The sequence below is a fragment of the Heliconius melpomene genome, chromosome 16 (genome assembly GCF_056956725.1).
Source record: "Heliconius melpomene rosina isolate 202511_hmr_F chromosome 16, ASM5695672v1, whole genome shotgun sequence".
In the NCBI taxonomy this organism is placed as follows: Eukaryota; Metazoa; Arthropoda; class Insecta; order Lepidoptera; family Nymphalidae; genus Heliconius; species Heliconius melpomene.
The window spans coordinates 8,642,896-8,665,954 of record NC_140404.1 but is presented as its reverse complement, the minus strand read 5'-3'; the positions used below and the strand labels follow the sequence as shown (position 1 = coordinate 8,665,954).

General features: G+C 32.7%; 3 protein-coding genes and 1 pseudogene across 3 annotated transcripts; 1 reads left to right on the top strand and 3 right to left on the bottom strand.

Moving 5' to 3' along the window:
* Window positions 1-35: 35 nt before the first annotated feature.
* Window positions 36-2,032, bottom strand: LOC146530936 (uncharacterized). Its single transcript, XM_085198814.1, has one exon. The coding sequence runs from the start codon at window positions 2,030-2,032 to the stop codon at window positions 695-697; it is 1,338 nt and encodes a 445-aa protein (XP_085054940.1). The 3' UTR covers window positions 36-694.
* A 326-nt stretch (window positions 2,033-2,358) lies between these two features.
* On the bottom strand, window positions 2,359-7,419 carry LOC146530935 (uncharacterized). Its single transcript, XM_085198815.1, has 3 exons — window positions 6,856-7,419; window positions 4,137-4,285; window positions 2,359-2,498 (listed from the first exon to the last, which is right to left on the bottom strand). Exons 1-3 carry the CDS (start codon window positions 6,986-6,988, stop codon window positions 2,445-2,447), a joined length of 336 nt encoding a protein of 111 aa, XP_085054941.1. The 5' UTR covers window positions 6,989-7,419; the 3' UTR covers window positions 2,359-2,444.
* A 9,539-nt stretch (window positions 7,420-16,958) lies between these two features.
* HLH4C (Helix loop helix protein 4C) lies at window positions 16,959-18,417 on the top strand. The gene is made up of 2 exons (XM_085199365.1): window positions 16,959-17,081; window positions 17,242-18,417. Exons 1-2 carry the CDS (start codon window positions 16,960-16,962, stop codon window positions 17,540-17,542), a joined length of 423 nt encoding a protein of 140 aa, XP_085055491.1. The 5' UTR covers window position 16,959; the 3' UTR covers window positions 17,543-18,417.
* Window positions 18,418-18,506: 89 nt separating this feature from the next.
* On the bottom strand, window positions 18,507-22,489 carry LOC146530933 (NPC intracellular cholesterol transporter 1 homolog 1b pseudogene; annotated as a pseudogene).
* Window positions 22,490-23,059: the final 570 nt, after the last annotated feature.

Genomic DNA, 23,059 nt, shown 5'->3' with positions numbered 1-23,059 from the left:
CATTTAGAAAGGAACTGCACGGTTTTCTTGCAAAGCGAAATAGGCAGAAGGTACTTATGTTCCTTAAAAATAATTATTCAACATTAACAGTATCTTATCCATAAGGCTAAGAATTAATTTAGCCATAAGACTAAGATACTGTCTTCCACGCACCAACCAATATTTGAGGCTTCCTGAGCTGAGTGGCAGATATAAACGCCGTTCTTAGTCTAATTGGAATATCTTAAGTCTTCTTCTCTTAATCTTAGGGAAAATCATAATCTTAGGGAAATTTTAATCTAAATAATCATTCTCTATAGAATGATCATCATCGTGCATCGAATTCACAACTTTAAATTTTGAGTCAATCCCTCTGCGTCGTGACGGGTTCTTAATATACATATTAATATTTACTACATGAAATTAATTTATCTGTAGGTATACATAGGTAAAAGTAGGATTGTTATATTTCCTATATATTAGTTATTTATTTAAATTAGCCTATATATTAGTTATTTATTTAAATTAGCCTTTATTAATAATTTCTTTACATTTCAAAGACACCTAAGCCTGATAAAATTAAGATAGCAGCGCAGGTGTAAATGATAAAAACATTTGTCACTGAAATTTAATAATAAATACAATATTTAAAACGTGTTGATTCTTGCTGTTGTATACCTCTTATTTAGCCTAATATTATATAAAAAGAAGTATTTTATTGATATACACTTTCAATAAGGGGCTTACGTCGCTGTTCGGGCGGTTTATAGGCGTGTTGATACACACTGGCCAGTCTCCAGTGCTCTGGATAACCTGTAGCGTTTGCATCACGCCATATACTGAATGGAGGTGCTAAGGTTGGAATTGTATAGGACTTTTTGGTATAGGGATGACGCATTTTCGGTATTTTAAGCTCTTTTGAATCGTTTGAGCCGGTACTTTGGACAGAATTAGGGTTTCCAGCTTTGAAGGCGAATTTATAATCGTCTTTTGGTTTCTTTTCCATAGGCACTTTTGCCCCATTACAAGAAATACAGTTTTTGTGTCTACTGTTAGATGTTTCGCTTGTTTTAGACGACTCCTTGGAAGAATGTTTTAATATTTGAGATTCGTTGGGTGAGCTTTGGTGTAATTTGCCTTGCGCTAAAGGTGTTTTTTCATAAGATTCCAAACTGTGTCGATTTCTATTTATATCATATTTCAAACTTTTATCTTTGTTATCAGCATTCCAAGCTTCTTTTATGTGTTTGGATTTATGTATCGAGTTACCATGCATGTAATTTTGGCTAACATCTGAAAGTGTACCACAACCATGTATACCATCACAAGGGCTCTTGATTCCAGATTGGGCGGAACTTTTCCTGCTTGATGATCGAGATTTAATACTTTTTTCTGCTTCATTGTGCTGTTGACAATATTGTACATCACAAGAATCTTTTCTTTTCTCCTTAGTCATATCTTTTTCAAAATGAGGTACGCTATGACGTCCAATATCATCCAAATTTTTATTTTGATTAAATATTGGATATGCGTGTCCTAAAACCGTCTCATGAACTTCTTCCTTAGGGGTATGGACCATTGTGAAAACAGCTGGCGCTAACGATCCATTTGAACCGTCGATATGTTTTGGCAGCCTTGGCTCTCTTTTCGGATCGTCGGTCTTGAAATCCCAACAAATTGCTAAATCCATCAAGGACATAGGTTTTTTATATTGGCCTCCTAGGTCTAAACCTGACGTTGCAGGGCGTTGTTTTTGATCATTTCCTTCACTTCCACTTTTTTTAGGATCACAAGTTTTAGGTCTATGCACCCGCATTTTAGTACAACAGGTTGGTCCTGATGCACCATAGCCTTTCCAGCCAATAGCGTAAGGCTTCACTACAATATCTGAGTCTCGGTGCTCACCAACTTTTGTGAGATTACGATATCCTAACGTATCAGGTAAAGGCTCGTGCTCAAGATTTCCCGAGTGCATTTTTTTCGCGAAATTGAAATTTTGGGAAACATTTACATAAGGAAGTTTCGGTGTATCGCCTTTTTTGTTAAATTTCATATTATCTTGGAAATTATCATTTTTTCTTGCCTTTTCAGCAACTTTGCGCCAAAATTTGTCTGTTGGATCCTCTTGTGGACCATGAATATGTTCCACAGCACCTTTTACCAAAAGGTCGTAGTTTTCATGTCTCTTATCAGGATCAGTTTTCGATCCTGGTATATAAGGACCATGGCCTTCATCATCTGTTGGTTCTTTTTTATTTTTATTTATATCCAAACCTGCATCGTCCTTGTCGCTGTCACTTTCTCTAGTATCATAATTTTGGTATTTTTCTAATGTAGTACCTGATGACTCTTTACTACGACCTTGATCCTCTTCTTGTTCCTAATTATGTTCAGACATGCAAGAATTTAGAAAAATATTATGAAAAACGAAAAAAAAGAAGTTAATTATACGAAAAAAATGTTCCTCATTTCCTGCTTTTCTTTTTACTTGTACGCTTATGATATGGACACAGATTTTTCTGAAAGGAGAAAAATTTAATTAGAGATCTTTATTAGTATATCTAAGATCAATATTGAACTTCAATGTTAATGACGAAAATATAAATAATAATATAATTGAAGGAATATTTATGATTCATCATATAAGTATGTATTTAATAAGTAGAAGCAAAAAACTAAGTCTTTCTAAACAAGTACCTATATGTATTTAAAATAGGGCACAGAGTTATTAATGCCGTGTAAAATATTTGAACGATACAAGTATTTCTTAACAACTACATACTTAAATCTTAGAAAGCACTAAAGATGCGCATGTTTTAATCGTGTTTTTAATCCTTTTTACACTGATAATTCAATATATTTTCAAGGTGAAAATTTAAAGGGAAAGCATGAGTATGTATTTAAATTTCTTCAACCTTATCGTTCCACAATCATAGATATTATTAATATACAGGTGGAAGAGGCAGCGCTCCTTTTACTGATACCGCATATAGAGTAAAATATTTCAAACGCAGAACTAAAGAAATTAATCAAGGTATCTCAATAGTTTGGACGTAGGATTTTTTTTTTCATTTCACGATTTTTATCCATACCTATATTTTGTGTGACGCACACATAAGTGTACGACGTTACCGCTTTGATAGGTAAATGTATGCGTGTTTATGTTATACTTTACAAATGGCGTTTTATTCTAAAACGATAATTTTATTATTTATTTTGTTTGAAAAAATAACTTTTTCATTTTTGGGAATTAATTTTTTTCTGAATTATATTAGGCTTTTATAGAGTAGTTAAAACTGTGGTTTCATTTAAAGTGGTGCTGACAATTCCACCCTGTATAATTATGCTCTTGCGCAACAAAGTTTCTATTTTATTTTATCGGACACGATTAATGACAATCTTATCTAGAAGAAAAATCCACAGGTGTACGTTAACAAACCTCATTGATAATAATTTGATAATGCATTTGTTTTATGAAGTTTAAAGTTTAATTATCATTACTTATGGATTATAAATACATTGTAATTCCGAACATCAGATATTAAACATTATAAAATGATAGAAGTTAGGCCTTTTCTTTACCAAGACCAACTGTGTAAACAATTAAACATCTCCCGCCGAAAAATAACTTTGCTTTTCATAAACAACCAGAAATGGAAATGCTATAGTAATTATGCCTATATATTTAATGTACCTACATATACATACACCAGGTTTAATAGAATATTATTAATATGATAACTTAACGAAAATCTGTGTTAAAAATGGGACCACTCGGGAAATAATAAGTCTTGAAAATCGGTCCACCCATTCGAAAGTCCAAGTCGAGTCGAATTGAGAACTTCGTCCGTTTACAGAAGCCGGTTAAAAATCAGAAAGATATTTTGGACCACAATATCCAATAGGAAAATAGAAGTTATCCAATTTTATATATAAATATATATTTTATTGCTTAAAACATTTATTCCAACTCTAAAACAATTCAAATAATGAATATATTTAAATAGTAAAAAACAAAAAAGGTGCGAGAATAAATATTAACTACGGGAACTCACGTGATATAAATGTCGATTTACTTTCGATTATCATACAGTCTAACAACAAACGACAGTCAAAACTCGCAAACTAAAAGGTCACGTGCAATCTCATCCACTTACGGCAAAAGTCTGTTCCTCTTTGGGCCGTTTGTCCTCCGTCGCTTTACCGCGTTTACCGACGCGCATGCGTGCTGCCGCTGGCCTCTGCACACGCATGTTCACCCAATCCGGGAACCTTCCATCTGGCGGCTCCTTCGCCAACTCCTCAGCTAAAACCAAAACAGCACTTAGTACTCAAAGATACCTATTAAATTTTGAATCGCGTGTAAATTAGATATTACTAGGAATCGTATGTTATGTAGGTATGACAAAACATAGCTGCAAAAGTAAACTAAGGTAAGTGACGGTAACTTCGTGATAGTACGTGGTTTCGTGAGTTTTGCTTCTGGCAAAAATAATAAGCAATTTAAGTATTATTTACGGAAACTATATATTGTTATATAATCTTTATACTTTCAACTGTCTAAAAACTAAGTAACAATATTTTAATGATAAAATTGAGCGTATAGCGACATTTTAAACGCAGAGTTGGCTACAAACTGCATTGTAACGTGTCTGCGATGCTTGCGACCGTAAGACTAGGGTAAGAATTTCTTAAGGTTGTAGAAAGACAAAGGTAAGTTATTCGAATAAAACATTGAATATATGCTTTTTTGTATTCTATAATTAAACATTTTATTGAAAAAAAAAATAGATGGAAGCATAAAATTCTTTTAAAATTGCAATAAATCGATTCACGAAATAGCAGACATTTTATTTATCAAGTGTCCGCTATTTCGTGTTACTACCGAATTAGGGAAATCTTAGATACTTTTTAATAAATTTATATTTATGTTATAACTAAGATAATTTAAATTTAAAGCTTAAAATCAGTTACTGTATTTATTAAAGTTTCTCGTGATCGAAATTCGGTATATGTTTTGTCCACTTAAATTTCTATATTACTATTTTAAAGGTAACCTGAATTGGTAATTTTAAGCTAAATTCGTATAGGTACTGCCAATGTAATTTTATTTTTTAATCAACCTTTATAATTTATTTTTGTGTATTTTATCGAATATACATGGTTGTTAATGATTACTTTACATAATGTAAAAAATACTGAATAAACAGAACTGCGGAAGTTACTAAAATCAGTAACACGAAATAAGATCCCCTACATTTCATTATTTTCTCTAACTTCGTGACAAATAAATCTACGTAAAATCAGCACATTGACTTCTTTGTCTTTGTTAATAGTGTTTATCTTAGTCTTGTTATAAGTCTAAATAAAGATCTTTTTATTTTTTCAAGAATTTTTCAGGAATATAATATATACCTACTAAACAAAAAACGCCGTACAAACTGGTTGCGAAAATATATAGTTCTATAAACTGGCATACCTAGCTTCAAAAAATTTAACTTGAATTTTGAGTTTTTTTATATATTTTTTATAAAAAAAATATATAAACGTTCAAAAATGTAGTTTTTTTAAAACTGAGCTTATATAATTTGTAAATTATAAAAGTTGGGGCTACTCGTGGCGCAGGAGTACAAAGTGTGACTGTAAAACCGACTGGTTGTGGGTTCGATCCCCACTCCAGGAGATAAAAATAGGAATAGTATAGAAAATAGAAAATATTTATTTAAATTTATATTTCAGGCAAAGCACGGCGTTGAGTTGTGCCACTTAACATGCTGTGACTCCGGAATTCCGCAGAAAGTGGGGAACGGAGTGTTTTAAAAACACTAGGTCCCTACCTATCTACCTACCTACCTACCTAGGCCTATCCTGCTGTGTGCGGGATACAGCGTGAAGATGATTTAATTTGATTTGTTTTTTTTTATGAAAGTTTTAATGTCGTTAAGCTGATCTACCTATTTTTTTTTATTTACAAAATCTTTACAATCCAAACCAATAAAGGTGTTTATTTTTTTTATTATAAAACCTCACTTGCGAGGTAAAAACTTGTGACCCGAAATAGGGGACACAAACTCACGAAGTTAGAAACAGAGCTAAATTTTATCACGAAGTAGGGTTCAAATTAGAGGTCCACAAATAAATTAATATAAAAATTAAGGTTAAGTTAAACCGCATAATTCACACATTAAATTACTGCCAAAAGACCCACTTTGATCACACTAAAATTTGCAAATTCATATAACCTTTAATAATGTATTTACAATAGTTTAAAGTTATGAGAGCCTTAAACTGCCGAACTCCCGTACATTTACCTTACTTCGTAAAAGAAAGTACTTGGTAACACGTAAAATGTCGAAGGAAGAAGCGGTCCTGCTCGTGTTAACAAGTAAAACTACGAAATTTTACGATCATACCTTTACAATGTACGAATACCATATCGCGAATATACACGTGACGGATGAATGTTTACTGTCTTCGATGTCATCCATTTATTTAGTTCGGTTTTTATTGTCGTTTATTTGTAGTTGTTATTTAAACACTACTATACTTAAAAAAATAATAAAATAAATCAGCTTCACGCTGTATCACGCATACAGCAGGGTAGGCAGAGGGAACTTAATGTTAAAACACTCCGTTACCCACTTTCTGCCGAATTCTGGAGGCATTGCATGTTGAGTGGAGGAACTCAACGCCGTACTTTCCTCCGACACTAGAGAGAAGAATATATAATTAAAATAAATATTTTATCGACTGGGGATCAAACCCACAACCAGTCGCGTGTACAGTCACACTTTGTGCCATTCGCTAGGACTAGCATTAAACATACTCCAGAAAGAACTGTTTACCTAAGTATCCATATCTATTTTAAATACTTACCAACTTTCCTTGTAAGTTTTCTTGGCAAATCCCATGTTCCAGTGTAGTGTCCAAAACATTTGGAGGATCCTCGTGGAGCTCCAGGTAGGAAACGACCGTTGAGATCGCATATCGGCTTCGGGTTGGGTCTCATTTCGACAGGACGAGCTCTAGTAGGAGCCCAGCGAGGGACCTGCCAGTTGCCCAGACGCTTCGGAGTTGTTTCTTTGTTAAACTGTGCAAAATATTTAATCGATCAATTAGTCGTAGATAGGTATGTTTTTAAATAGTTACAAAAATAAATTGTAGACATGGGCGTATCCAGGGATAATTTCAGGTGGTGGCCTAACCTATAAAGATGTATTTTTAATTTTTCAGGGCAAATTTTTTGATAGTAAAATTTGTGGAATGGGCACAGAACTATTCTGGAGTGGGCACGGACCACCCGGACCGTCCTATTTCTACGCCCATTGTAGTAAATTTAATAACTTAATGCATTGTGGTTTCTGTCCTTAGGTGTTTACCAAGAAAAGTAAACAAACACATATTCTGAATATTTAAAGCATACGAAACTTCCATGACACGAAAGGCCGTCACGACACCGACGACAGCGGTAACGTATATGGTAAAATACACATTAAAATAAATTGATGTTAGTTACCTTGTATATAGTTTATCACAAAAATAATAAAAAATAAAAATTTATGTTTAATATTTTTGCAAAATGGAGTCGTTATAGGATATGTTATTGCTTGATTTTTTAAATTATTTTCTCTTAACTTCGCGCTATATCCCGCATATAGCAGAATAAGCAGAGGGAACCAAGCAGTTCAAAGTTGACACCCTCCGTTCCCATTAAGACACTTCCACTCCCCACTATATTATCTATAAGAAAATAATAAATATATTTTAATTAATAGACCAAAAACATATTAAATATTATTTTTTTATTAATACCTAGCAACGTACTAAAATTAAAAACCATACAATATCAACCTCCCAATATGAAATCGACTAAAAACATATATTAGCGACACGCGTCCAATTGAGCAGGTGCCAACGCACGCGTCGCTGGTCTAGCAGTCATAATCATCATCCCTTCACCCAACAGAAGGGTTGCAAATTATTATTTACCCCATAAATATCACTTAGATTGGACCCAATTTAAATCGCCACAATAATTTATAATGATCCTTGTCACACCCTTCATTTAAATAGATAACATTTTTAGAACTATTAAATTACCGAAGAATACAAAACAGCTCATTTAAAAAGAGAGTATGTACGAAGTAAAGTTTCATTTAGAGAAGTAATAGTATTCTCATGTGCAGTCGCTGCTGTACCATCTTTAAGTAAGGATATTTACAGTTTTAAACCAATTACTTCGTTTATTTCAAAATACATATAACACAGTATATACAAGAAATTACATAAAAAAATTATAAATTATAGATAATATTTTTGTATATAATTATCACGAAAATAATGCATAAAAATAATTATTTATAATCGATAAAATCAATTTCATTTGATCTTTTAATTTTTTAAAGTAAAGATACCTATACAATTTATCTACACACTTGCTTGTACATATGAGTGAGTACATATGACGATTTTAATACTTTCTATTATATAATAGAAAAATAAGTATTAATCGACTCGACCTCGACTGTTAGGATCATCCAAATAATTCTCCATCAGTTTTGTCTATAGATTTAAACTATAATAATTTGTTAAAAATATTATTGACTTTAATTTTTATTGCGAAGATCCGCAAAGTTAAAGTCATTATGTCTTCTAGAGTACACCGTCACGTTAAGTTCACGGCCCCGTCCCTGAACTTAAATAGGCTTAATCAACTAAAAGCTCGAATTACCTTTTCTAATAATAACATACCATATAACTCGCATGGTATTCAAGCGTTATTTATGAAACAAGAAAGAATTTTTCATTATCTATATATATAAAAGGACTTGTCCTCACTGACTGAGGTAAGACGCACGCACAGCCGTAACCGCTGTGCGTAGAAACGAGAAATTTGGACAAAAGTTTACTTTCGTAATCTGGACATCCACTAAGAAGGGATTTTAAAAAATTATAACCCTAAAGGAGTGAAATAGAGGTTGTAAGTGTGTATGGAAAAAAAATTAAATCGGCACCGATTTTTATAAAATTTGAAATTTAGATTTTTAAAAGTATTTCATTGAATACGTGTTTCATAGTTTTCTAGAATTCTCCCGCTAAGGGTGCAAATAAGGGGTTGAAAGTTTGTATCGATTTTTTTTAATCGGCACCAACTTTTATAAAATTTGAAATTCAGACTCTTAAAAGTATTTAATTAAACACATGTTTCATGGTTTTCTAGAATTCAACCCCTAAAGGTGCAAATAAGGGGTTGAAAGTTTGTATGGAAAAATCTTCAAATCGCCACCGATTTTTATAAAATTTGAAATTTCGACTCTTAAAAATATTTCATTGAACACATGTTTCATGCTTTATTAGAATTCACCCCTAAATAAGCTACCGAAGCTGCGCGCGTCCGCTAGTTTATATATATGGCTACAGAGATTTTTTTCCACCTTAGAGTCATCATTGTATTGCAGTTTGTATATATAGGTATGGTTATAATAACACATACAGTCAGAAGGAACCTAGGATGACAGAGGGAACCTAGTCTTACAACATTCCGTAGAACCTTTCTAGGCATTGCGTGTTGTATGGCGGAGCTCAACGTCGCATTTTCGCCTTATTACTAAAGCGAAGAAATGAACATATTAATATATAATAATTCATTTCTCTTATTGGGAATCGAACTCACATCCGTCACGATTGTGCTGCGCCACGACGGTCTTCGCCTAAACAGGTATTATCATGCGAATTTTCAAATAAAATATATCTTACTAGAAACCTAACATACCTAATTGGTAAGAAACATTGCCCTTGTCTTCGACACGCTTATATATGTGAAACTATTACGGAACTATTTCGAAGAAGCGTCTAGGTCTTCGCGGTCGGGTTTCAAAGAATTCCACCATGTCACGACATCACTTCCGGACATAAATCACGCGACGAGCTTAGCCAACTCCTTGTGAGTTATATGATGGCATATATACTACCACCACCACCACCATTAATCGATTCAAGGACATTGTAGTGCAGTAATGGAGGGCATAAAAATCAGCTTCACGCTTTATCTCGCACGGCATTTTATCTTCTTCTAGAGTCTTCTAGAAGAAGTCTAATCAAAAGATGACTGTGGTGACTGGTGATACCACTTTATGAGTAAAAGAGGAATAGTGATTTACTTTACTAGGCATTTCTACTTAATAAATTGTAAAGATAAAGGAAATTAATAATAATCGTCACCCAACAACATTTAGGTTTTATCTCATCTTTTTTTATATCAGCAACAAATAAAAGAATTCAACGATTAGTCATTATTATCTATAATTATTGGTAGAATATAATAAATAAGGCCTTGACTCTTGAATAGGTTTGTAGATCTATAACATTATTTAAGCATATTTAAATTATAAACAGCGAGAAGCTAAAAAAAAATATGTTTAGCTTTACTCCGTATCTCGTAGGTACTTAGCAGGGTAGGCAATGAAAACCCGGGAACTTAGTGATGAGATACTCCGTATCTATTAAGACACTTCCGTTCCCTATTTTCCACTAAATTCTTTGCGCTTTGTCTCGTTACCACAGCGAGGAAATGAAAATACTAAATATTACCTATGAATGGGAATCGAACTCTCGACCTGTCGCGCTTCAGTCGCACGGACTAGCCTCAAATTTAAAATACAATATAGATACATAAAATATGATATTTAACGTTAGCTAAATTCAATAATATTTGTATCCTATCTTTGTATATCTTTTTTAGTTGTCATAAAAAAAATCTAAACATAGATAAATGACATCTATTAACTAAAGACCACCGGCCGACGTCAAACACGGATTAACACTGTACACAAAAGAGTGAAAAATAGTCATTCTCCAACAAATAGAATCACCCCCTTTCAATGGACCATTGTTCTTATAAAAAAATTACTGCAGTTCCATTTAGAACTTTAATTCTTTAGCGATAAGAGCTTTTCGAAATTTAGTATAATAAAAAACTTGTTTACTATGTAATTGGATGTATCTAAGTTGGATTAAAGGAATTACAATTTGTTCGCAAATAAAAAATGCTTCTTGCAGATATAGTAGGGGGAGAGTAATGGCCGTTGCAGGTGCAGTGTTAAAATATATGGGATTAGGTGGAAAAAGATCTGTTTTGGGGGTGTACAATTGAATCTAAATACAGTAATAGATTTCTAAATGTAAGTATAAGTTTGTTATTTTAATTATAAAGTAATTATAAAGTAAAACCTTTAATTATAAAGTAAAACCTTTTTACCGGTTTAATGAACGTATTTAATTTATTTATTTTACTTTAATTTATTTAATTAACGAAGTTGTGTGTTTGTTTTTTTTAAATTTTCTGATTACCAATATTAAAGTTGTTCAACAAAATATTATAAACAACAAAAACTCCGTTAAAACACTTCCGTTCCCTATTTTTGCATCATTGTGTGTTGATGGGCGGAAGTCAACGCCGCGCTTTGCCTCGTTACCAGATCGGAGAAATAAAAATATTAGATGATTCATATCCTCGAGTGGGAATCGAACCCACCATTGTCGTGTTTACAGTTGCACGCTTGTACCCAGGGTCACGACTGGTCTTGTATAGTAATTTGTTTTATCTATTTTTATCTCAAGCTTTTTTTAAAAATATGTACAACCTATCATTTTTTATATATTTAATAATGTTATAAGGGTTTCCTTAAAAGGAAAAAATGCACTCTTATAACATTATTTTGTTGTCCGTCTGTCTGTCCGTCTGTCAAGAGCCTTTATCCCAGGAAAGCTTGGAAATATCGAGTTGAAAATCAAACTTAAGTTGAATTCAAATTCAAAACACTTAGATATACGGTCCCATGATTTCTTGAAAAAAATAATATTTTTACAATTAATTTAAAAAAGATATGGCAAAAAAACGCGTATTTCCACAATACAAAGGGAATTAAAAATAATAATATTTAGGTCAACCGGACCTAGAATTATAAAATTTGGCAGCTAGGATCAAGGACAGGACAGGGAATACAGCGCGACGCTATATTGAAGGAATTATTGAAGAAACACTATTGCTATACATTATAAATATAAATAAGACTTGTACTTTAAGAACATTGAAGTTTATTGATACAAATTTTAATAATTAAGATAAAAATTCAACTCACCTGTCCACTATCGAAGTTGTAAGCCATTTTTGCAGCACAAACAAGTATTTATATAATTATTTCGAAAATATCACAGTCGTTAACAAATTCATACAAATGTTTGATAAAATATGTCAAAAATGATGTAAATACGTCAAAAAGAGCGAAACTTTTAAAATAGTTACATGGCGGCCGGGAAATTCGGAAAATACTATCGGCTTAACTTCTCGGTAACTATAACAACTGCGCTTTCCCTTAACTTTCACTATTCCTGCCATAAAATGTCCTAGCCTGTTACGTCATACACTGTAAATTATAAATATGTATAAGTACACATATTTGTATATATAATTTAAAGCTTAAAATCTTTTTATTTAACTTTTAGGCAAATTCTATATTATAAAAATACATTCTTTGGCTTATGAAGTTCTCTTCATATATATTGATTAAGAATCTTCAAGATCTAATATTACTTAATTTTTTTTAAAACAATAACCTTTAATATAGAAAAATAAATTTCCCAATAACAAATAACTTTTCCATTTTACTATATAGGTTTAAAGATATTTATTTCTCAAAAAAGACTTTACAGTCACTTACATGAGATTTGTGTAATTAATGTTTACAAATTTAAAAAATCTGTCTTAATACTTGCAAAATATTCTTCATTCTTGCTTCTTCTTACTTCAAATATATATATATGATATTAAAATATTTAAATAGGTAAATCTAATTTATAAGATACCTACTTACAATGAAATTTTAACATTCCTGTCGCGTGTTGTCACTGTCATCAAAATTAGCTTTCTTCGTAACTTAGTCTTTAAACGACGGTAAAGACACGAATATTCATTAACATTGTTTACGGCTTTATTTTAATAAATGATTAAAAAAATAAAAAGAGGCAATATGTGGCGCAAAGGCACAACTATGTGAACGCGACTCGTTGTGGATTCTAACCCCACTCGAGGAAATGAAATATTTAATATTTTAATTTCTTCGCTCTGGTGTCGAGGCAGAGGACGACACTAGATTCACTCTATCTAACCTGCTGTGTGCGGGATACAGCGTGAAGCTGAAAAAAAAAGGAAAAGAAAACATGCTTCACATTTTATAACAATCTAATCTTTCATTTTTCTATATAATTTAATCATCATTTCCTTTCACTCAATATAAATTCGAAAAGAAAATGACTGCTTGCAGATAAATATTAAGTAATCGTTTATATTTTAAGCAATCAATTCAAACTGTAGTATTTTCATAATAGCTGTAGCTTCTTGACCATGTTATCTTATTTTGAGGTCGTCGTGGCGTAGCGGCACAAGGGTGTGACTGTAACGCGACGGTTGTGGGTTCGATCCCCACTCGAGGAAGTGAAATATTTATTTACGTTTATATTTCCAATTCTACGCTCTGATGTCGAGGCAAAGCGCGTTGAGTTCTGCCACTCAACACGCAATGCTTCCAGAATTCGGCAGAAAGTGGGGCACGGGTACGGTGGTACGGTGTTTTAACACTATGTTCCCTCTGCCTACCCTGCTGTGTGCTCCCGCATTAAATCTTATAGTGAAAAGTAAAAAAAATAGTAACCATGACCTTCAATTCCTTTCGTATTTGTGTATAACTAAGCTGATTATGATGGCATTAATACTGAAATACCAACTGCCATTAGCGGATGTCGCCGACCGGTACATGATTCTTTACATAAATTATAATACAAATATTAGGAGTTAACTTTAACATAGCATGAGCTTGCCGTCGTTGAAATTCTTATTTAAGTTTATCGTTTAATGCTTATTACATTTGCCGAATCGGAAAATGATGTCTCATTAAATTTACATTAAGATTTGCAACGTTTTGTTTTTTTTGTTTAGTAAATGCTATGGAAATTGGTGTTTTTATGTAGGTAGGTATAGCTTTACATTATATCTATATATATATATATATATATATATATATATATATATATATATCGATTTTACTAAATTCATATTAGAAGTAGCTTAATAAGTTAAATGAAAATTTTGTCCGATCCTCTACGCCCATAATAAGAAACGCAAGAAAATCCGTCGAGGGCTACCATAGCATTCCAATACACCAAACATAGCAATACCTATAAATTATTCTAATATCTATAAATTATTATATCTATAAATCTACACAAAACTAGTTCATTTAATGGCAATATGGAACGGATTTTCTTGCGTTTCTTGTTAAGTTAAGGTTATCTTATCTTTTTTCCAATTACATTTTATCTTATTTCAATTACCATTTCATTTCATTACCAAAAACCATCGTGAGTTTTTAATTATCTTTAAATTAGTTAAAAAAAAAATTAATTATTTTAAAAAAATCGACGATATTGATACGAGAGTTACATCGACAGTATTACACGGGTGCATAAGATATGAAAAAGCTGAAGACAGCTCTATAAAAGTAATTCATATTTTATGATACCATTTACGATGCCAAATAAACACGAAGGAGTAGCATATGCTGAAAAGCTATCGATCCAATATCCAGTAAGTTTATACCAGCATCAATTATCTGCGGCACCTGAGTCCTGGGAGGGGGCGGAGCTAGGGCGGATTGGCTGGGAGGCGGAGTTGGGACCATGTGAGATAAGAGAAGAGTAAAAGATTTTTTTTGTTTTATTTTAAAATAAAATGGATACGTAACACAATTTTTTATGTTTTTTCTGTTAATTACATCGTATTTTGCATTTTCAAAAAGCTTTTCTAAAATGCAAAAAAAATGTTTAAAAGTGTTTATACTGTTAAATAAAAGTCAATTTATTTTAAATTAATAATTACTTTCAAATTTCCACTATTTCCATTTATTTAAAAAAAATATCCAAACGCTTTCTCAACTGCAATATGCTACCCTAAAGAGAAAGCTTCTCTAAGCGCCGCCCTCTTTGCAGATATCATCCCCTCAGAGGGCATAAATACTGAGGGATGCTGACCTCTGGACCAGTTTGTTTTTGTGAAAGATATCGAAATGACTTCGAAGTAGTGCTACGCATATAATTGTTTGTGAAAATAGAAAACTATCTTATTAATTCATTAATGTGAATGTAAATGTTAATTCATTAATACATGTGTCAATGGTGAAATAAAAAGTAAGTTCCTAGCATTTTAAGTTTTATTTCTTATATATTTAATACAGTGATAATAAGTTTATTTTTAATTTATATTACACTGACAGTTAATACCACTGGCAGTTTTCACAATTTTCAGGAAAACTTGCTAAAGGTACTGGCAAAAACCCGTTAGATGCTTATAAAACATTTAGTCATATATATTTTGGTCTCGTGAGATAAATATCAATATAAAAACTTTTGATTATATTAATTTTATTTTATTTATAACTTTACCTATTGTTTTGTATTAGAATAATTTTATAACAAATATAAAATTAATATACCTATAATTCATTGCAAAGCCATTAAATTTATATTTTTTTTAATTTAAACTTTCCTTTGTTAAATAGAAAAAATACATTAAATATAATAACACAAAAAAAATAATATTCATTATTTTCATTTTTTCGCTCTGGTGCCGAGCGAAAGCGTGATGTGAATTCCACTCAATATCTACGCAATACCTTTAGAAGTCAGCGGAAAGTGGGGAGCGGAATATCTTAGCACTAGCCTCCATACAGCGTGACACTGAAAAATTGAAGTTTTGAGGCATATGCATTCATTTTGTATTAAATTAATTACAAATATAAGTGTGTAATTATTTTTTTATATAATATCTATTAATTCGCTCTTTGGATTTTTTCCTTCATTTGTGTTTTAAGTTCTCAATTCGAATCAGATTTTACAACTATAGGTCCACAGGAAGTGCCTACTCGTATAGGATACTCTGAGGTTTTGATTGCGTTGACTTAGGAGATCGATTTTTTCTGTACTCCTAGAGACCTCCTAGAGACCTGAACATTTGATATTAACTTCATCATCAGCTTGATACTTCCACACAATCTCGAGATAAATGGCCTTGACAGACGAACGGAAAGACGAACAGACGGTGATCCTATAAGGATAGGATTCCGTTTTTATCTTTCGAGGTAGATAACTCTAAAAAGAAAGATTATGGAATCAAAATGTACTAAAATTATAGTAGTGCATGCTTAAAAAAGACTAAAATAAATGTAATTTCCCAAATTACAAAAAATACTAAATTCCACTAGTTAAAGTCAAGGGCCACGAAATTCGCAATCGATTCGACACGGCGAGCGAACATGATTCGATTACTAAGGGTTGGGGCGATATAAAAAGAATAAATACAGATTTATTATCCCCTAAAGAGCTCGCTTAGTGCTAGGTGTGAACTAGTGATGTATTATTTATCTACCCTGCGGCCGCCAAATTTCATTTGATAGGAATCAAAACAAACGTGCCGATCGACGGTTGTAAAGGGTTGCTACCGTCTTAAGTAACCACGTGTTTAATTATTTAGATACATACGATAGAAAAACAATGTTTATTGCTTCTATTTCTTTGTTTTTATTCCAAATATTATAGAGTAAGTTATAAGTGGAAAAAATTGGTTACCATCTATATGTGTTATAAGGTTTTTTTTTTAATTAACATAATATACATCTGCTTTCATTTAAAACTTGTGTCGAGTGAATGTAAAATTTTTCTTAAGTTTTTTTATTAACTTCATGTTGTATTCCGTAAATAACAGGGAAGGCAGAGGGAACCTAGTCTTAAGACACTGGGTTCCCCACTTTCCGCCGATTTTTTCGTGGGATTGCTAGGCAAGATCTGCTTTTCATTTAAAACATGTAAATGTAAAATATGATATTTTTCTAAATGACTCTCATATAAATAAAATGTTGTTATAGATTCACTATGAAGAGCTGGCTAGAGACTGTGAACAGCATGGAGGACGGGTCGCTGCCTTGTATGCTGGCTGAAGGAAGAGAAGCCTTACTGCCAATCACAGGCAGAGAAAACTTAGCACCTAGGAAGAGGTACTTAAAGTGTACATTATAAAATATAACATGCAACTAATAATTTGTATTTGATTACTATTATTAATAATAATGTATAAATAATAAACAATAATAAATTATTGTTGTATGCAAAAATCGAAAATTCATGTGAATATACTACAATATTTCTTTTTTATAGCAGAGAGAGGACCCTAGAGCCGTGCGCGTTATCAGAGGAAGCATATCTCTCTAGCGGGGCTGGCTCTCCTTGCGCTGGCTTATCCCGGGAGGAGAGAAGACGTCGTCGTCGAGCCACATTAAAATACCGGACTGCACACGCCACGAGGGAAAGGATAAGGGTCGAAGCCTTTAACTCCGCCTTTGCATCCCTCAGGAGACTCTTGCCCACTTTACCTCCCGATAAGAAGCTTTCTAAAATAGAAATCCTTCGACTTGCTATATGTTATATTGCATACCTTAATCACGTTTTAGATGCGTAGAAAAATTTATTTGTTAGATTATTCTTCATAGTATATCTAATTAAGGAGGAAGTCGTGGCGCAGGCGCGACAGATTGTAGGCTCGATTCTCAGGGTCCCAGGGTACGATAACCAGGAAATGAAATATTTAATATTTTCATTTCCTCGCTCTGGTACTGAGGCATAGCACGTCATTGAATTCTGCCAATCATCACGCATCGCCTCCAGAACTCGATGGAAAGTGGGGTACGGAAGTGGCATGATGGAAATGGAGCAACTTAACACCAGGCTCAGGTCCCAAATTATCTTAGATTAATTATCTGTATAATTCAATGATTGGATTAAATATAAAACACTTTTAATGCAAAAAAAAGCTGTTGAAAAAATGTTTACATAAAATATTTTGGGTACAGATAGTTAAGGCAAAATTTTGCTTTACTCTTAGTATTTTATGAATGTACATAAATGTATTCATAACTGATAACAATAAAGTAAAAAAAACAATTCTACTATTATGTAAATGTAATTAATTACATATTGTAAATCATCTTGTCAAACGTTATTAGTGGATAAGTAGCTAAGGTTTAAGGGCTGTAAAAAAACTAAATAAAAGACGTGAATAATTTGCAAAAACTAGTAAGAGGCCCTATAGTCAATAAATGTGATATTATAATTTTATTTTTATTAGTCACTTGACTTGCAACAGTACAGTACAACAGTATACATATGTATGTTGGAGTGGTTCTAAATTATGTAATTCAATTTTTGACTAATAAAATAATTTTATAAAAATCTATATTAACCCTTAAGGTTTAAATTTCTTAGGTGAACGTAGAATTTTTAATAATCTTTTGAATTCATAAAAAAAATATAAATAGTAAGTTACTAAACCTAGTATATCTAGACATATTATAAATACAATGTACATATTTTAATGTCTTCCTTAGTTTCATATATTGTTAAATTGTAAAAATAAAAGTCGATAAATTAATACATTCCTTTTATTTAACTTAATTATTTAAATATTTACAATTTCTTTACATATGTAGTTACAATAAAACATAAATATATAATGCCTACTTACATCGATGTTCGTTAATATTTCATAAATAAAATCATTTTATTTGTGTCTATATTTAAAATCATTCAAAAAACTTAATAAAACAGGGAAAAATATCATTCCATGTAAAAATCCTAAAACAACTAAAGTAATGAGCATTCTGAAGAAAAATACTTCAATGATTTCTGTATATGAAAACGCTAAGACTATTATAGGAATATTGGTGAAAGTGATTCCTGTGATGATTGTTGCTCCTACGTTTCGTATGGCATCACTTACTTTTTCATTTGGCGGACTCTTACTGTTGGCGTAGGCGTATGCCATGTGACTGCAAAATTCTACCGCTATGCCTATAGAAACTATTAAATTAATAGATGACACAGCATTTAGTGGTATACCCCAAAGGTACATGACACCCATCATCTCAACTATTATCATTATTACTGTGAATATCAAGGCGAAGGTAATTAAGAAGTTGAAGCCCGTTACTACTAAATTGATGAAAAGTGCTCCAAGAAGACAGTAACCAATGGACGCGAATACTTCTCCCCACATATTCAAATACTGTTCATAATAAACAAAAAATACGGAGTATGGGAATACTTCTACGTCTAAGCCAGTTCGTGCTTGAATCGTTTTAGTTATATTATCACATATTTCGTAAGCTGACTTCACAGTATTTATATAATCTTGGGATGTCGCCAATGTTGAAGTGAATCCCATAAAATTACTGTCATGCACAACCGCGTTTCCTTCAGAGTCGAGTACGTAATTAACGTTAGTAAAGTAACTTGCTAGACCACCTTTATTGCAAGTGTCAGTTGGTGTGTCACGTAAAAAGGAAGGAATAAAATCTTTGAATGCTTCAGCTGCTGGTCTTAAACCATCTCCGTATGAGGACCTATCAATTGTACAAAAGTTACATTCTGGAGAGTTATCAGAACTAGAACAATATCCACCATCGGTTGAATTATATTTACAACAGGAACCAGGTAAACTAGCCCAATCAATGAAGTCGTCAAGCCAAGAATTTGTACTCTTGGCGATATAAGTGATCTCAGGATTCTGTGCCGCTAAAAATATCTGAGTTGTAAGAGAATCAACATTACATAATCTGCCACCACAAATAACATTCTGATGCTCTGGATCAGTGAAATTCAAGCCACTTTTAAGAACAAAATATATGGGAGGTCCTAGTCGTAAAATTTGATTAACAGCTTGTAAATATTTATAAACGAATGAATCAGGTGGTAAGGCCATTTCTTGATCTAAACCTACTTCAATTTGAGGTATTAAAACGACGCTTATGGATACTAAGGCCATAAATATCACAGCCACTGTAATTTTGACCCGCCAATTTAATATAAATTTAGCGTAGGGCTCCATTAGTCGCTGGGTAACACCTTGATATTGACTACCTTGAAGTGGTTCTTCGTCATTTAATATTTTCTTTCGAATGCAACATAAAAGGTCGAATCTATTTTGAGATTCCCTTTTATAATCAATGGCTAAAATGGCCACGACTGTTGTTATTTGAAAGAGAAATAGGAAAATTAATGCAAATGTTGCAAATATTGCAAAAGATTTAACCGCTGGTTGGCTCGACAGACTCCCAATAGAAAAACAAGTAATTTGAGTTATAGAAGAGACAAACATTGATGGTCCCACATTGCTCATAACTTTACCAAAAACGAAACGCTTCTTTTTTTCAAAAGAAAAATTTTCTTTATAATCCTCGTACTTATCTAAATTACTTTCGACGACATTCATTTCACTTAGCAATAGAAAAACGTTATCAATACCTACAGATAATATGAAAAAAGGAATAACGTTAACAGCCAAAAGAGTGATTGTAATATTTAAATATCCCAACAAACCCATTGCACAGAAAATGGCAACGAGTACTACCACTATACAACTAATGGCTACTGTTACTTTACTGTCGATTAAGCAAGTTTTTAGACTTCGTATATTACCAAGCGCAAGAATAACATATACAAACATAAGTAAATAACTTATTACAATTGGTACTGCCTCAGCTTCAGAAATCCTTTGTATTTCATCTTCAATTGCACGTTCCGCACCGTAAGCAACATCGACAAAATCTGATTTCCAATTTTGTTCATAATCACGTAATAAATTTATGAATTTTTCTTCCCATTCTAAAACAGGTTTTAAATCTTCTGCTCTCAAATGGTTGGATATAGGAAAATTAATAAGTAATGTATCACCTTGCAAAATATTATCACCTTCATAACCACCTATAGTAATTTCCGGATCAGCTCCACCACCCCAAGCTGCCATACAAGGCAGTGAGAGATAATTATTGAGACAATTCTGAATATTGTTAAGGTATGTACTATTATTAATATTGTTTCTGTTGGGAAGATACGTAGATATCGACATTGATACACAAAGGTCAAGATTAGGTTCGCTCCCAGCGATACGTAGTGGTGCATAGCACACTTGTTCCAAAGTAACAGAATTATCTTGTCTGCCTATATCCAGTATAGCATTTTCAAGCTTTACTAATTCTTGAATTGCTTCCATTCTAAAGGCCGGGCCAAAAGTAACGTCATTGACTTCAAAAGGTTCTAAACCTTTAAACGTTAAAAATACTTGGGCAGCTCTATAAAATGGACCAAATCTAGAGTTAAAATAATTTAATTCATGACGACTACGAGACTCTGGAGCGGACCAGAGTTCTAAAGGATTTGAAGTTATATTAATATTGGCCACTCCAAATAACATGGCAAATGCAATCCAAGTTGTTACCATTATAGCCAATATAGGATTACTAGCGGAAAATATGCCTATTTTTTGGAATATTTTTTGAAATATCTTAATTAAAGAGTTAACATTGTACGTATAATTGTTATTTGATTTTACAGATTCGATATCTCGCGTTCTTTTATAATGTAATAAAGTTAATAGTGTAAAAATGATGAAAGTGATAACAAAAAATACTATTCCCACTGAAAAACCAATACAGTTCACAGATAGCACTTTACATATGTCCTCAACTACGATATCGTTTACGGGACAATTAGCAAAACAGTCAACACAACTGCACGGTATATCACTTTGTAAATTTTCATGGCATAGTGGCGCCTTAACATTCATCGAATCCTCTGGTGTTGGCCATCTCCGAAAGTTTACTTGAACAGGAGCTAAAGGATTTATAGATGTATCTCCAGTAAAACCAAACCAAGCATCTGCATCACACACGGGAGCATTTCCACACATGAGGGTTATAGCAGGAATTCCCAATTGCGGTATCATAACTCCAGCACAAGAAGCATGTGCATTTATCATGAAGTCGTTATAGACTCTGTAATCGATTTCATTAACGTAAGGAATACCATCAGGCGTAACATCTTGACTGACATTCACGAATCTTGACTGGTCTGGTGAACAGTTCATTTCACAAATTTGTCGTGCAAAGTTACGTATGCATACTGGACACCGTCCAAGAACACCTTGAGCTATTTGAAGATTATCAGCCATATTTTGGATTTGTGCTACATCACAACACGTACGAATATCGTCATCTTCTTTTTGGTTACCATCTTCATCGTACATGAAATGAGGGCACATTGTTTTAATCGTGTCTAGTACGTGTTCTCTGTCTTCTTGTGTCACATTTTGAAGTATGGGCAAAGCCTCGTGTGTAACTGGGCAGCTTTTTGTAAATCCACCTATTACAGTGCACTCTCCATACATAACACATCTTGCAGAGACGCCCCCCCAAACGTTCAAAAACACAAAAAATAAGAACGCAATCATTTTTAACGACCCCTTTACTATTAATTTTATTATTAATAGAACTGCACAAAAATTATAATAATATCATTGTAAGGGACATTTACGTTCACCAAACGTACATAAATAACTGAATAAAACTGTAAATCAGATAAAATAATTGTCGTTATATGTCACATTTAATTGATAAGTTATCGAAAAATTAACGCAGGTGTAAGATTAAGCTCGTATATTAAAATATATATTTTAAATATTAATTAATTTTTTTTTTTTTGCGGTAGGAAGAGGGAACCTAGTCTTAAAGTTTCGTGTACAGTTAAAAATAATTACTTTCCTGGAGTGGGAATCAAACCCACCACCTGGTGTTTACAGTCACACGTTTGTGGCCCTGCACCACGACTAACCTCTATTTTCATCTATATATATAAAATCGAAAGGTCACGTATCCGGTCACTTATCACGAAATCTCAGAAACTACATGTGCTAGGAATCTGAAATTTTGCATAGCAGTTACTTATAGGACGTAGGTGCTCGCTAAGATGGGAATTTGCAATATTCGACTTCTAAGGCGTTGTTTTTGGGGTTGAACCTTTGTATGAAACTTCGTTACTACAAATGCTAGGAGTCTCAAATTTTGCATGGACGTCACTTATAGGACTTAGGTACTCATGGAGACAGAAATTAATAATAACGTAGTTTACGCAGGCGAAGCCGCGG